The 15,317-nt window shown below is 37.3% G+C and overlaps 1 protein-coding gene and 1 pseudogene across 1 annotated transcript; both read left to right on the top strand.

Moving 5' to 3' along the window:
- The first annotated feature begins 2,562 nt into the window (after positions 1 to 2,562).
- LOC103092848 (thioredoxin domain-containing protein 15-like) lies at positions 2,563 to 3,604 on the top strand (annotated as a pseudogene).
- Positions 3,605 to 9,827: 6,223 nt separating this feature from the next.
- LOC100015283 (olfactory receptor 1361-like) lies at positions 9,828 to 10,760 on the top strand. Its single transcript, XM_001369360.3, has one exon. It carries the CDS (start codon positions 9,828 to 9,830, stop codon positions 10,758 to 10,760), a length of 933 nt encoding a protein of 310 aa, XP_001369397.3.
- The last annotated feature ends 4,557 nt before the right edge of the window (positions 10,761 to 15,317 follow it).

The raw sequence follows: 15,317 nt of genomic DNA, 5'->3' as shown, positions 1-15,317 counted from the left end.
CCTTTGTCTTCTTTAATATGATTGCTGGCAACATAAATGGTAATGTTTTAGTTATGTGATAGTCTGCCCAGTGAAACTTCAGGAAGGCTGAATGGTCACAAGGGAAAAACAACAACAGAGGTCCTACATAAATACAAAGAGAGAAGGTTTTAGGGGCAGCTAGATTCAGTGGATAGAGTGTAAGTCCTGGAGATGGGAGTTCCTGGATTCTAATCTTGTTTCAGATACTTCCTAGCTGTGTGACTTTGGGCAAGTCACTTAACCCAAATTGCTCAGCCCTTCCTGCTCTTCTGCCTTATAATGAATGCTTAGTATCACTTCTAAGACAAAAACTAAATGTTTTTTTTTAAGTGGGGGAAGTTTTAAGATTCAAAATAAACATTCCACAAGTTAAGAAAAGTCTGAAGCTTGAACAGATTAATCCTATGAAAAGATCAACAGACAACAAAAGTCCCCTAAAACCAGACTGCATTCATACTTTCATCCTTAGCTAGTCATACACATAAGTAGCCAAATGACTTTCTCTTACTGAATTGATGCTGATCACCATAAGCCAAGCTTGAGTACATTACTGAAAAAAAAACTGACTTTAGCACAAGAGAGATTATCAAAGCAGACATCAGATCTCTCCCTCCTCCTTTGTAGAGCTGGCAAACCTCAGAGACAAGACTCTGAAGGAGTCACCATCCCCCATAATGATGATTGGAGGACTAGTCTCCCCAATTAATCACTAAATATTAGCATCCTGCACCCAAAAGAATTTCTAACTGCAGGTGTATACAAAATTTTACCTTCAAAGAGGAAAACTACAATAGTTAGAGATAATGGGGAAATAGAAGAGAGAGAGACAGAAAAACCAATATTCTGCTGGGCGCATTGACAAAATTGTTTTGAATTGAGCAACTCAACAATAGTGAATTTGGTTGGCCGTTAATGTTGTGAATAGTCTTTAAAGTGTTCATAAAAGGCATAAAACAGATGATGTTATGATGAATTGAACATTTTGATTTGTGTGCGATTTAATGCCAAATGAAGGAATGTTCTGTATTTGGAAGCGTGCAAGAAAAGGATTCTGAAATAAAGAATGTAAGTAACTATTAAAACTCTGTTATTTTTGTAATTCATAACTCTGCATTCCACACCTACACTCTTAAATACTTTTCCTGCAGTTCAGGTAAACTGTTGTTGGTAGTGAGAGGCAGCCTTGGAGTCAGGAAGCCTTAGGTTTACTTAAGTCCAGTCTCTAAGACATATTAGCTTTGTGACTCTAGGTATTTAGCATCTGACCATATAATCAGTTAATTCTTCATGAGTATAAGTGGCCTTCTCCAATGTATTTCATTTCATTTTTATTATAATTTTTGTGTTTCAATGAATAAAAAATAAGTTTTCTTTCCCTCCCAACCCATTTATGTTGTTAAAAAGAAAAATGGAAAGAAAAGATCATAGTCAAGGCAAACAAATCTTCACATGGCCACATGCAAAAAAACGTGTCTCATTTTGCATCTTGAATCCATCACCATTTGCATAGGAGATGGGCAGTCTGTTGATTCACCAGTTCTCAGGATTCAGCATTACTGAATGTCTAAAACTGTAAATTAAACTAGTGAAGAGCTCAATTAAATCTTCTATGGTAGAGTGATTGTCCACACAAGGAATTTTTGGTAAGGATTAAATCACAGATACTGATACAAGGAACAGATAAAGAGAGTTAGCTACATGGGCAGATATAAATAAAGGCACATAAAATTATTGGTAATATTGGTTTCAGTTCACTGAGTTTAATCTACCAATTGGATCTTTAGTTAAAATTCACTTCAGAACCACTGAATTTATACTGTTATTTTTTTGTTTTAATGAATAGAATTCTATATATAACTTGATGAATACTTTTATAGGGAGAGGTTTGAAAAAGTTAACATGGTAACTAAAATTTGAAACAAAATTTAGACAATCAGCATGGTGAAGAATAGGAGGTATATTGGCAAGACAACTGTATTTGGAATCTGAATGCTTAGGTGGTAGTCTATAATTAATTTAGCATTGCTGCTTATTGACGGTATGGTCCTGAGCAAGTCTCAGCCTCCATGAACCTCAGTTTGTAATATATGGGATAAATATTATTTGTATTATCAATCTCATAGTATTATTTTGAACCAATTGCCTTTAATGTTGTTTTAATATGAACCTCAGTTTTTATGAGCTTCAACAAATGTGTGATATAGTTAAAAGAGCTAGATTTGGTCACTAGTGATCTAAGTTTGAATCTTTATGGTTTAGTGGATATGAGGTAGGGAAGATAATTCTTATAGACAGCCTTTGGAGAGAAAAAAAGCTGAAAGGGGATTCTGTCTATACCTTCTTATCTCAAGACTTCTTTTCTCAGCCTTCCAGTCAATAATTACTCTTGTTTCTCTGTGGTAGTTTCCCCTGCTGGGTGTTTTGTTCCAGGAGATGCTCCGCCTAGTTGAGGAGAATGAAGGCTCACTGTCTGAAAATCACAGCACACTGAAACTGAAGTACCTCTTGGTCCAGAGGCTGTCTACTTAAGTAATGAACAACATGATCTTGGACAGACAGACAGAACTGTACAACACTGGTGAAGCAGTTTATGCAGTCCTGGGCAATGAAGTGAATGGTGATCATTTAATGTCTGTGTTTCCAGAAGAGGCAAAAGAGAGGCAAGTTTCAGACCTCAATAATGGCAGTTGTGATGCTGGAGTTGAAGGCTCTAAATGCAATATCTGAGAGAGTCTTTTTTTTTCCTCTAACTTCTTCTGGAACCAATATTCCTAATAATGGAGAAGAATATAATTTGGTTCTTGAAGCTGTGCCCACAAGCCCATCATCTAAAGAAGACTCTAATAGTACAGCCAATGTAAAGACTCCACAGGTGAATTGTGAGGAGAGAAATGTTACGGGCTTAGAAAGTTTCACTTTATAAATTCTAAATGTTTCACAGGACCTGATGGAATTTTTAAACCCAAACAGTAGTGATTGTACATTAGACTTATTTTATACTCCTTGGTGTCGTTTCGCTGCCAGTCTGGCCCCACATTTTAATTCTTTACTATGAACATTTCCATCTCTTCATTTTTTGGCATTGAATGCTTCTCAGCACAGCAGTCTGTCTACCCGGTTTGGTACTGTGGCTGTTCCCAACATCTTGCTATTTCAACGAGCTAAACCAATGGCAAGATTTAATCATACAGATCGGACTCTGGAAACTCTAAAAGCCTTCACTTTTAATCAGACAGGGATAGAAGCCAGAAATTATGTGGTAGTGACTGAAGATGACCAAAGAGGCCCTCTTTCCAGCACCTTGGTGAAAAGTGTGGATTGGTTGCTTGTATTTTCTTTATTCTTTTTAATTAGTTTTATTATGTATGCTACTGTTTGGACTGAAAGTATTCGATGGCTCATTCCAGGACAAGAACATGGACATACTGAATAATAATAGACTGGAAGGTGAAATTGAAAAGATTCAATCTTTGCCTTCAGAAACCTGTATTGTTTTCCACAGAGATATATTATATTTTAACTTAGGTTAAAATAATTTTGCATTTGAGCTACTGAATGTGCAGAAAAAATCATACACTAGTGTTGTATACTAGTGTTTCAATAAATATGAAAGATTAAAAAATTTATTTTTCTTATTTTTAGTGCTTGCACTTAAAATTTCAAGGAACTGTTTTAAAATGTGAAAAATGTATGTATAGAGATTCAAATGAGTATAGTGTTTGATAAACACAAAGATTCCAGCTATTGGGGCAAGAGCTCACTACTTGGCAAAAATACTGGGAAAACTGGAAAATTGTCTGGCAGAAGTGACATAGACTGACATGTCATACTCTATCAAAGTAAGTTCAAAATGGTCATGATATAGATATATCAGAAGAAGTGGATTATGGAAGAAATTACCTTTCAGATCTGTGGATAGGGCAAGATTTTATGACCAAAGAAGAGGTAGAGGGGTTCAAGGAACTCATAGGAGGTAAAATGCATAATTTTGATTACATAAAATTAAAAAGACTTTGCACAAACAAAACAAATGTTGCAAAAATTAGAAGCAAAGCATCTTGGTAGCAAGTTTCCCTTGTAAAGATCTCATTTCTAAAATATGTAAGGAACTGAGCCAAATTTGTTAGAATTAAAGCCATTCCCCATTGACAAATTATTAAAGTACATAAATAGGCAATATTCAGAGAGAAGAAATACAAGTTATCAGTAACCATATGAAAAAACTCATTAATAGAGAAATGCAAATTAAAAGTTCTGATGTTACCATCTCATTCCCATCAGATTGGCTAGTGATAGAAAAGGAAATTTACAAATGTTGGAGGGGGTATGGGAAAACAGACACACTAGTACACTGCTAGTGGAGCTGCAAATTAGTCCAACCAATTTTTTTTAAACCCTTACCTTCTTTCTGTCTTAGAATAAATACTGTGTATTGGCTCCAGTACAGAAGAGTGTTAAGGGCTAGGCAATGGGGGTTATGTAACTTGCCCAGGGACACAGCTGGGAAGTGTCTGAGGCCAAATTTGAGTCTAGGACCTCCTGTCTCCAGGCCTGGCTCTCAATCTACTGTACCACCCAGCTGGCCTCCTCCCCCAAACTATTCTTGAAAATAATTCGAAAGGATTTCTCAAAGCTCTCAAACACCAAATAGATCAAAGAAAAAGGAAAAGGATCCAAATTTTTATAGTAGCTCCCTTTGTGGTGACAAGGATTTGGAAACTCAGGGATGCCCATCAATTGGAGAATGGCTAAACATATTATGGTATATGAATGTGACAGAGTACTATTATGCTGTAAAAAAATGAAAGGGTTGAGAGGGAGATGGTTTAAAAAGAACCCCAAGATTTGTTTAAACTGATACAAAGGTTAAATGAGCAGATCCAAGAGAACAATTTATACAGTAATAGCAATATTGTAAAAATAATAAACTTTGAAAGACTTAGTAACTCTGACAATGGCCAATCACACAATGCCATAGAATTCATGATAAAGCATGATATCTGCCTCCAAATAGAGAAGTGATGGACCCAAGAGTACAAGATTGAAGCAAACTTTTTTTTTACATAGCTAATGTGGAAATTTGTTTTGCATGATTACATGACTAAATATTTGTAATGGGTTTTATTTTTCTTCTCAATATATAGGGAAGGGGAAGGAAAGAAGAAGGAGGGAGAAAATTCAGAACTGAAAATAAAGATGAATTGGAAAAAAATTTGGAACTAATGAGTTAATGAAAAAATTCCCAAAATCTGTCTTTTTTTAAACCCTTACCCTCTTCTTAAAAGCAATACTTGGTATTGTTTCTAAGGCAGAAGAGTGGTAAGGGCTAAACAATTGAGGTTAAGTGACTTGCCCAGAATCACACAGCTGGGAAGTGTCTGAAGCTAAATTTGAACTGAGGGCCTCCAATCTCCAGCCCTGGCTTTTCCCACTAAGCCACCTAGCTGCTCTGAAAATGTATTTTAGCGGTAAAAATTCTATGGCATGGTTAAAGAAAATTTATGATTCTAAGAACTTAGATTTTCTGTCCTTTGAATTTCTCTTTTAAAACAATTTCAAAGTCCACAATTAGAGAGCTGGAATTTTTTAATGATAAAATTTACCAGGGTTGCAAACCTAACTGTAATTTCCCAAGTAGCATTGTATTGTTTCATGTCTTTCCTTCTGGAACAATAAAGAGTTAATTATGTCAAAAAATAAAACAACCAATAACCATTGTCCAAACATTTTTTTTCCTAAATACTAGTGTCTGCTATTGTGCGTCAGGGGCAATGTGACACCAAAGCCTTTTAGATTCTGATTCTGTCATCTAATGCTCCTGTAGTCTACACTTCACAGTAGACAGCATAATGAGATGAGGGGGAGTGAATACTTGAGGTCAATATAGAGTTTGCAGGCCTAGTGACAGGGAGGGTGGTGAGGGATAATGAGTTCTGTTCTGAAGACAGAGATTTTTCAGATGGCAAATCCATTGGTCAAGCTCTAACCCACATCTGGAATAGGACATTAATTCTAGAAATTCTGATGTGTTTGCTTATAAGAAGAAAATAATGAAGAATGTAAAGAAGCTCAGAACTATCCTATACTGGTATTGGTAGAAGGGGTAAGGCTTTCATGCTTCTAGAAATATGATTTTGTGGAAACATGAGAGATGTCTTCAAATAACTAAAAGGCTATTACATGGAATAAAGGACTTACTCTGTGTGACTACAGAAGTATTTACAGAGAAATGAATTATTTGTATCAACATTAGCAAAAACTTTCCAACAATTGGAGCTCTTTGAAAATGTAATGTATTGCTTTGAGAAATAGTGAGTTCTCTGTCTAACTTTATCCAAAAGGATACTGACAACTTGTCAGCGATCTTATTGCAGAATTTACACATCATATAAGGATTAAGTAGAAGGAGGTTGGATGACCTGTAAGTACTCCTCCAAATCCAAGATTCATGTAATCATAGAAGAAATTGAAAATAGAATTTTAAAGAAGGAAAGAACACTAGAGATATTCTAATCTGATCCTTACTTTGTGAAAACAGTGAGGCTCTAACAGACACAGTGACTTGCCAAAGTGATAGCAAGTGGTCAGTTTGAACCCTGCTCAGAATAGAGCAAGGACATTACCTCCCTTTAACCTTTAATGAAGTGCTAAGGGTATCAAATCTCAGAGGTTTCTGAAATTGGTAAATATTCCCACCCCAAGCCAGACTTAGACTCCCATTGGGACAAAAGAATTATGTCCAGATTATCTTATCCAAGGACCAGCAGTCCCTCCTTCAATCTCATCTAAACGAGGAGGAAATTCTCTGAGCCCTCAAGGAACTGCTAGCTTTGAACATCCAACTGTTTGGAAGAAAGAAGTAACGGAGGCCAGGTCCTTAAGAAACGGTGCCTGAGGTCTTTTAAACCATCCAGGTAAGGCATAACAAAACAGTAGCTGGAATATTGCCCTCAAATGTACATGCACTCTCTCTGTCTGTCTGTCTGTCTGTCTGTCTGTCTGTCTGTCCATCTGTCTCTGTCTGTCTGTCTCTCTCTCTTTCTCTCTCTCTCTCTATTTCACACACACACACACACACACACATACACATGCAACTCATGTTCAGACACACAAGTAAAGAACAACTATGCACAGACACATGCAGACAGCTCCCTTTTCCAGTTCAGCTCAACGTCAGTGAAAAATTGGATCTCGGGCAATCTTTTGCTTGCCTCTTGCCTTACAATGGATAGGACACAATTTGTGGCAGAGAATAGAAGAATAATAACTGGGACAGTGACTCAGATCCTATTTGGTAGAACTTGGCAAACCTGGAGTCCCTAAGAAAGAAGCTTGGAACAAAGAGCCAGAAAGAACTTTAAACATCAGAATATCCTAAACTTTCACTTTAAAGATGAGGGAAACTAAAGATCAAAGCAAAAGAGATTGAGTAGTCTGAGGCCATGTAGGTCATTAAAGCTGGTATTACAAGTAGGTTTTCTAGATCCAAATTCAGTGGCCTCTCACCTATCCTGAAATAGAACTATTTTGTTCTAGGACTAGGAAGTGTTTTCAGAAATTTTCCACCTCTAGTTTAAAGAAAGTCTAGAACTTTCAATCTAGCAATTGACTCATCAACAGACTCCACTGTACCTTTCTAACTATATTTCTTACTCTTCTTCTGATGTGCACTTTCTTTCCCAGGTAAGTTGTTCTCTTTGCATCCCAGTGCTTTGTGTTTTCTCATCTACAAAGCTTGACTTATCCTCTTTCCCTTTGTCTGATTTCCTCTCTCCCACCTCAAGTTAACTAAATACTATGCACACATTAATACCCAGCCAAAATCCCTCCACCCCCTTCTCAATCCAATCCACATAGCACTTTCCCTTCTCTGAATTCCTGTAGCATGTGTTGTCTATTCTACCCAAAGAACTACTGTACTCTAAGGACCATTTCTGCTCTGATGTTCTATGAATGGGTAGACTTACAATTCTCTATACTTTAAGAACAACATTTGATATTAAGTTTATTCTGATATTTTTATAAAGCACTGAGGGTTTTTGTGTCCTCTACAAGAAGTATTCTATGTAGATTTTGCTTTCCCTTTTCTTGTCTGCATTACAGAAAAAATGTCATCCTTTAGTGGAGAATTACAGACTGAGAAAGAAAGTAATTGAACCATATCAATAAATTGAATAATCATTAAATTTAATAGGAATATCTATGAAAATCTACAAGGAAATTTGATGTGGAGCCACCATAAGACTGAACACAAACCATCATGGAAACTTGGAGCAATGGAGCAGCCTCCTAAGGATATTTGGGTGAGTTAAGAATGAGTGTTCACATCTAAGAGTGTTGAAATGAGACCAAGGTTAGGTCAAAGGACCATAAGATCATAGATTCAGAGTTCGATGGGACCCCAAAGATCTTCTAGTTAAAATCGTTCTTTTTAAATGAAGAACGAAGACTCAGAGAGTGTGGATAATTTACTTGAGATCATGTAGATATTAAAAAACAGTAAAGACTCAAACTTAGGTCACCAGCCTCCAAATCTAATTCTTTAACTACATGACATATTTGTTGTAGCCGATAATACTGAGGTTCATATTTAAACATCATTAAAGGTGATTGGTTCAAAATAACACTATAAGCTACATAATATCAATATCATTAATCCCATATGTTACAAACCAAGGTTCACGGAGGCTGAGACTTGCTCAAGGCCATATCATCAATAAGAAGCAACGCTTAATTAATTATAGACCATCACCTAAGTATTCAGATTCCAAATACTGTTGTCTTTTTAGTATACCTCCTGTTCTCTTATCATACAGATTATCTAAATTTTTCATTTAAAATTTTAGTTACCATGTTAACTTTTAAAAGCTCTCTCTATAAAAGTATTTCTCAGGTTATAATATAGAATTCTATTGCTTAAAACCAAAAAATAACAGTATAAATTCAGTGGTTGTGAACTGAATCTTAACTAAAGATTCAATTTGTAGATTAAACTCAGTGAACTGAAACCAATATTACCAATAATTTTATGTGCCTTTATTTATATATGCCTATGTAGCTAACTCTCTTTATCTGTGTTTTAATCATTACCAAAAAATTCCTTGTGTAGACAATCGCTCTACCATAGAAGATTTAATTGAGCTCTTCACTAATTTAACTTACAGTTTTAGACATTCAGTAACCATGAATCCTGAGAACTAGTGAATCAACAGGCTGCCCATCTCCTATGCAAATGGTGATGGATTCAAGGTGCAAAATGAGATATGTTTTTTGCATGTGGCCAAGTGAAGATTTGTTTGCCTTGACTATGATCTTTTCTTTCCATTTTTCTTTTTAACAACATAAATGGGATGGGAGGGAAAGAAAACTTATTTTTTTGTTCAATGAAACAAATAAAATGTAATAAAAATGAAATGAAATACATTGGTGAAGGCCACTTATAGTCATGAAGAATTAACTGAGTATATGGTCAGAAACTAAATACCCAGGGTCACAAAGCTATATATGTGTCAGAGACTGGACTTAAGTAAACCTAAAGCTTCCTGACTCCATGACTGCCTCTCACTACCATCAATACTTTACATGAATTGCAGGAAAAGTACATAAGATGTGGATGTAGATGTGGAATGCAGAGTTATTAATTGCAAGTGGCACAAAAAAATTTAATGCCAAATGAAGAAATGTCATGTATTTGGGGGCATACAAGAAAACCATTCTGAAATAAAGAATGTAAGTAACATTAAAACTCTGTTATTCTTTGTTGATTGTTTCACAATCAACAGTTGTATATTGTGTCTCTGGCAGATATGGAGAGAGAAAATCAAAGCAGTATCTCTGAATTCCTTCTCCTGGGGCTCTCCAGCCAGCCGGAAGAACAGCAAATTATCTTCTGGCTATTCCTCTTTGTCTACCTGGTCACTGTGATTGGGAACCTGCTCATCATTCTGGCCATTGGCTTGGATGCCCGACTCCACTCACCCATGTACTTCTTTTTAGCCAATCTCTCATTTGCTGATATTTGCTTTTCATCAGTTACAATCCCCAAGATGTTGGTGAATCACATAATAGGAAGAAACTCCATCTCTTACGTGGAATGCATGATGCAAATGTATTTTTTTATTTCTTTTGGAAATATGGATGGGTTTCTCCTGATGGTAATGGCATATGACCGCTATATGGCCATTTGCCACCCACTCCACTACACCATGGTCATGCATCCTGGACTTTGTATCCTTTTGGTGGCCATATCCTGGGTCATCACTAATCTTCATGCACTTTTACACACTCTACTAATGGCTCAATTGTCCTTCTGTGCTGACAACACAATCCCCCACTTCTTCTGTGATCCCTACCCAGTTCGAAAGCTCTCTTGTTCAGACACCTACATCAGTGACTTGGTGGTGTTCACTGAGGGTGCGGTGGTGTTGGTTACCCCATTCACATGCATTGCCATCTCTTATGTCTTCATATTCTCCAATGTAATGAAGATCCCATCTACTCAGGGGATACAGAAAGCCCTGTCCACATGTGGCTCCCATCTTACTGTGGTTTTTCTCTTCTATGGGGCTATAATGGGTGTCTATCTGCATCCTTCATCCACCTATTCAGGTGTGGACACAGTGGCCTCAGTTATCTTTACTGTGATGACCCCCATGTTTAATCCCTTCATTTATAGCTTGAGAAATCAGGACATGAAGGTAGCTCTATGGAGATTGATTCTCTCAAAAGCAATTTTGTAAATACATCAGAATTATTGAATTCAAGTGAATTCAACACAATCAATAATCAATGAACAAATATTTATTAACTACCTATTCTATATAAGGTCCTATATGAGGAGCTCAAACTCAAAGAAGAAAATAAAACTATAATTCCCCTCAAAAACCTTACATTTTACTAAGGAAGTAAGATGCATGCATGTATGTATTCCTATATATATACATGTATGCACAAATGTATATTAAAAGCAAATTCAAATTGATTTGGGGGATATGAGAAGCTGATAGCTTTAGGAAAGCCTCAAGTAAAAAGTGACAATTTAGTTGAGCTCTAATGCAGCATGTCATCCCAAAGTAAGAATATAACCTTTAGAGAATTTCTGTTCTTCACCAAGAAGGTAAAACATTACATAGTGTCTTATTTCTCATTATTAAAGTTACTGATGCTAGGGAAAGAAGTATGGGGAAAAAAACTAGTTCAAGGGAACAAATAGAAGAGAGAATGCCAGATATGAGGAAGTAGAGAGAGAGAGAGAGAGAGAGAGAGAGAGGAAAGAAACAAATAATAAACAAAGAAAGGAAGAAAGGAAGGTATACACTTTTAAAATTCTCAGACCTGAGGTTCAGAAGTCTGTCCTAAAGGGAAAAGAGAACAACTAGAAATTTTTGATCAAGGGAATGCCATGAGAAAAGATAGAAAATCTCTTTGGTAGCTGTTTTGGAAGATGAATTGGAGACATGAGAGATTTGATGAAGGGAAACCATTTAGGAAGCTACTGAAATAGTACAAGTGAACTATGGTGGGAGCAATGTGAGTAGATAAATGGCAATAAATGTTAAATATACAACATAAAATCTGTAAGGCTTGGTAACTAATCAGGCATTAAAGGGCAAGGGAAAGTGAAGAATAAGAATGACACCAAATTTGCAAACCTGAGTAAATGAAAGGGTAGTGGTACCCTTAATTGATATATGTCAGTTCAGTTAACAGAACAATAAACATTTAAAAAGTGCCTACTATATGCCAGAAACTCTTCTATGTGTTAGGGATAGTAGTAGTCTCTCGTTAATGGAGGATGACAATTGTCTTTGTGCGTTTTCATCTATGATAGATGAGTGTGCACAAAGACACTTCTGCGTGAAGGAGATTTAAGTGGAAAAGTTGATGCACAGAGACAGTCCCACTCTCTCGGCTTTGGAAGCCTCGGTCTAGTGGCACGAAAAGTCGTTACACCTGGAGACTTTCTCAGCTGCATTGGATGGCTGTGTTGTCTTTTGTGCTCCAACACTCCCTGAGCACTCCACAGTACGTTGTTGCGTCGCCATCTCAGCCATTGAACCTTCTTATTCCAAAACAGTCTTCACATGCTGGGTGAGCAAAGCCCTGGTTCACCAGGGGTCGATGACTCGATGGCTACCCTCACAAGGTTTGGCCGGCCTGTTGAAGCCTTTGCCTGGGGTGTGGCCGCTGCTGCATACTAGCAGCTACTGGGAGCCACAAGTGAGAGCTGGGTGTCAGGTGAGGGTCTGAGGCTGGAGAGCTGCCCTAGGAGGGCACGACAAGCCCTCCATACCAGAGATACTACACCTCCCTGAGCACCCCATACACCATTACATAAATGGTAATGTTTTAGTTATAGAATAGTCTGCCCAGTGAAACTTCAGGAAGGCTTAAAGGTCACAAGGGAAAAACAACAACAACAGAGGTCCTACATAAATACAAAGAGAGAAGGTTTTAGGGGCAGCTAGATTCAGTGGATAGAGTATAAGTCCTGGAGATGGGAGTTCCTGGATTCTAATCTTGTTTCAAACATTTCCTAGCTGTGTGACCTTGGACAATTCACTTAACCCAAATTACTCAGCCCTTCCTGCTCTTCTGCCTTGCAATGAATGCTTAGTATCATTTCTAAGACAAAAGCTGTGTTTTTTTTTAAGTGGGGGAAGTTTTAAGATTCAAAATAAACATTCCACAAGTTAGGAAGAGTTTGAGACTTGAATAGATTAATCCTCTGAAAAGATCAACAAAGACAATGAAAGTCCCTAGAACTAGACTGCATTCATACTTCTGTTCTTAGCTATTCCTATGCATAGGAAGCCAAATGACTTTGACTGAATTGATGCTGATCACCATAAGCCAAGCTTGAATACATTCCTGAAATAACAGATTTTGGCTCAAGAGAGATTATCAAAGCAGACATCAGGCCTCTCCCTCCTCCTTTGTAGAGCTGGCAAACTTCAGAGACAAGACTCTGAAGGAGTGAGAGAGGAGGGGCTTTGGTCAATACAGATTTAGGGTTATTGCATTGGCAGAAAGAGGTCTGTGCCTGAAGAGGTGTAATACTCGCCAGCCAGACCAGTGGCTAAAGGTGCTAAAAGACTGCAGCAGCACAACAAAGGATGAACCCAAGTTATCCAGTATATCAGTCTGTGCCCAGAAACCTCCCTTTCTGAAAAGAGCCCATTGACAGAGCAACCTGCCTGACCCAGTCCAGAAGCTCCTGCCAATAGCAAGAATGGCATTTAAGATGAAGGCCATTCTCAACAGTGGAGAGCTTCAATTCCACAAAGGATTAGTAATGGTTCCTCTGTGGGATATTACAGTCACAGTATCTCTGGATTCTCTGACCAGACAGTAGCATTCAGCAATCTGTTATAGTACCCAAGGTGGTTTCAGTGGATGGAGGAGGCAGAGAGTGCATTTAACAGACCAACCAATTGGACAAACATAGACTCAATCACTGGATATGTTTCTATTCATTAAACAATTAAAAATTGAAACTGATCTACTCAGACACAGCAATTGATCTTTAAAGCAGGAAGGCATCAGTATCCAAGCAAGAATCCTTCTACCATGGTCTTGAGCTCATATTTGTCTATTCCTCCTGGTGATAAGCTATGGTCGGTCAATTCACTGGATCTGGGATGATAGTCTCTCCATGGGACCATATAGGGCTCTTGTTGGACCATATATCCAATGATATGTGAGGAAGCTATAATTACAACAGGATGTGAGTCAGTATGTCTACTTACATGAAATGTGTATTTAAATCCTTATCCCAGTAGGGCAGATATCAGCCATGTCATTACTTAGTTGATGAATCTAATATACTGATAATAATTATCTTCCCCATCTAATATTCACTAAACCATATGGGGACTGGGGGGAAAGGGAGAGATTTCACCATATTGTTATAAAATCTTCAACTTGATGCAAAGCCAAATGATCCAGATTCCTATCAACCCTGCTAATGGTGCATAAGTAGAAAGAATGAATTTTTCAGGCTATCTTTTATCCATATAAGTAGTGCGTTTATTTCTAGAACCTAGGGAATTTACAGGGCTAAAGACCTCAAGAGAAAACATAAAAACTAGAGTAGAGTTCATGTCCATCAGATTGGTAGAGGTCTTGTTCTAACACTACTCAATCAAATCATAGACTGAAGCCCAGGGAGACATTCTTTGGCAAGTGATGATTTTTATATTTTCAATTTTGTTGAGATGGCTGAGTCAGCTAGAAAAAGGAAGGACCAATAAATGGGACATAAGTTCCATGTTAGGATAGGACAGTAACATCTTCAAAATAGAATCCAAAGCTTCTGGGAAAGAGTTTAAGATTGGAAAATGTCAGTCCTCTCACAGTTCCTGATTTGGAGCTCTTTGGACTATAGCAACTTGGGACTTCAACTTCAACCTGACTCCCTGATTGGTACTCGTTCTCTTGCTCAGTTAAGCTTCTTGTATACTGTCAGACCATAAGCACTTTGGAGAGAAAAAAGCCCAACGAGTATTCTGTCTATACCTTCTTATCTCAAGACTTCATTTCTCAGCCTTCCAGTCAACAATTACCCTTGTCCAAGCATTTTTCCTAATTCCTAGCATATGCTATTGTGCTTAAGGGTCAATATGACACCAAAGCCTTTTAGATTCTGATTGGGTCATCTAATGCTCTTGTAGTCTAAACTTCACAGTACACAGCATAGTGGATGAGGGGGAGTGAAGACTTGAGTTTGATATAGAGTTTGCAGGCCTAAAGACAAGGAGGGTGGTAGTGTCCCCAAACTATAGCATGATGGTTCAAAAGAGAGAAGGTTTCACTTGGAGGGATAATGAGTTATGTTTTGAACACACTGAGTTTCAGATGCCTATTATGCATTGGTCCAGCTATAACCCACATCTGGAATAAGATGCTAATTCTAGAAATTCTGAGTGTTTGTTGATTAGATGAAAATAATGAAGATGGTAAGAGGTTTCAGAATTATCCTTTTCTGGTACTGGTTGAAGGGGAAAGACTTTTTATGCTTCTAGAAATATGACTTTGTGAAAACATGAGAGATGTCTTCAAATAACTGAAAGGCTATTACATTGAATAAAGTTAGGACTTACTCTCTGTGACTATAATAGCATATATAGAGAAATGAATTATTTGTATCAACATTAGCAAAAACTTTCCAACAATTTGAGCTATTTGAAAATGTAATGTATTGTTTTGAGAAGTAGTGAGTTCTCTGTCATTAACTTTATCCAAAAAGATACTGACAACTTGTCAGTGATCTTGTTGACAGAATTTACACATCATAT

This window comes from Monodelphis domestica, chromosome 1 (assembly GCF_027887165.1).
Source record: "Monodelphis domestica isolate mMonDom1 chromosome 1, mMonDom1.pri, whole genome shotgun sequence".
Taxonomy (NCBI): domain Eukaryota; kingdom Metazoa; phylum Chordata; class Mammalia; order Didelphimorphia; family Didelphidae; genus Monodelphis; species Monodelphis domestica.
This window is presented reverse-complemented; position numbering and strand designations above follow the sequence as displayed.

Coding starts and splice junctions, on each gene's coding strand:
- LOC100015283 (XM_001369360.3), top strand. CDS start 9,828: ATGGAGAGAGAAAATCAAAGCAGTATCTCTGAATTCCTTCTCCTGGGG.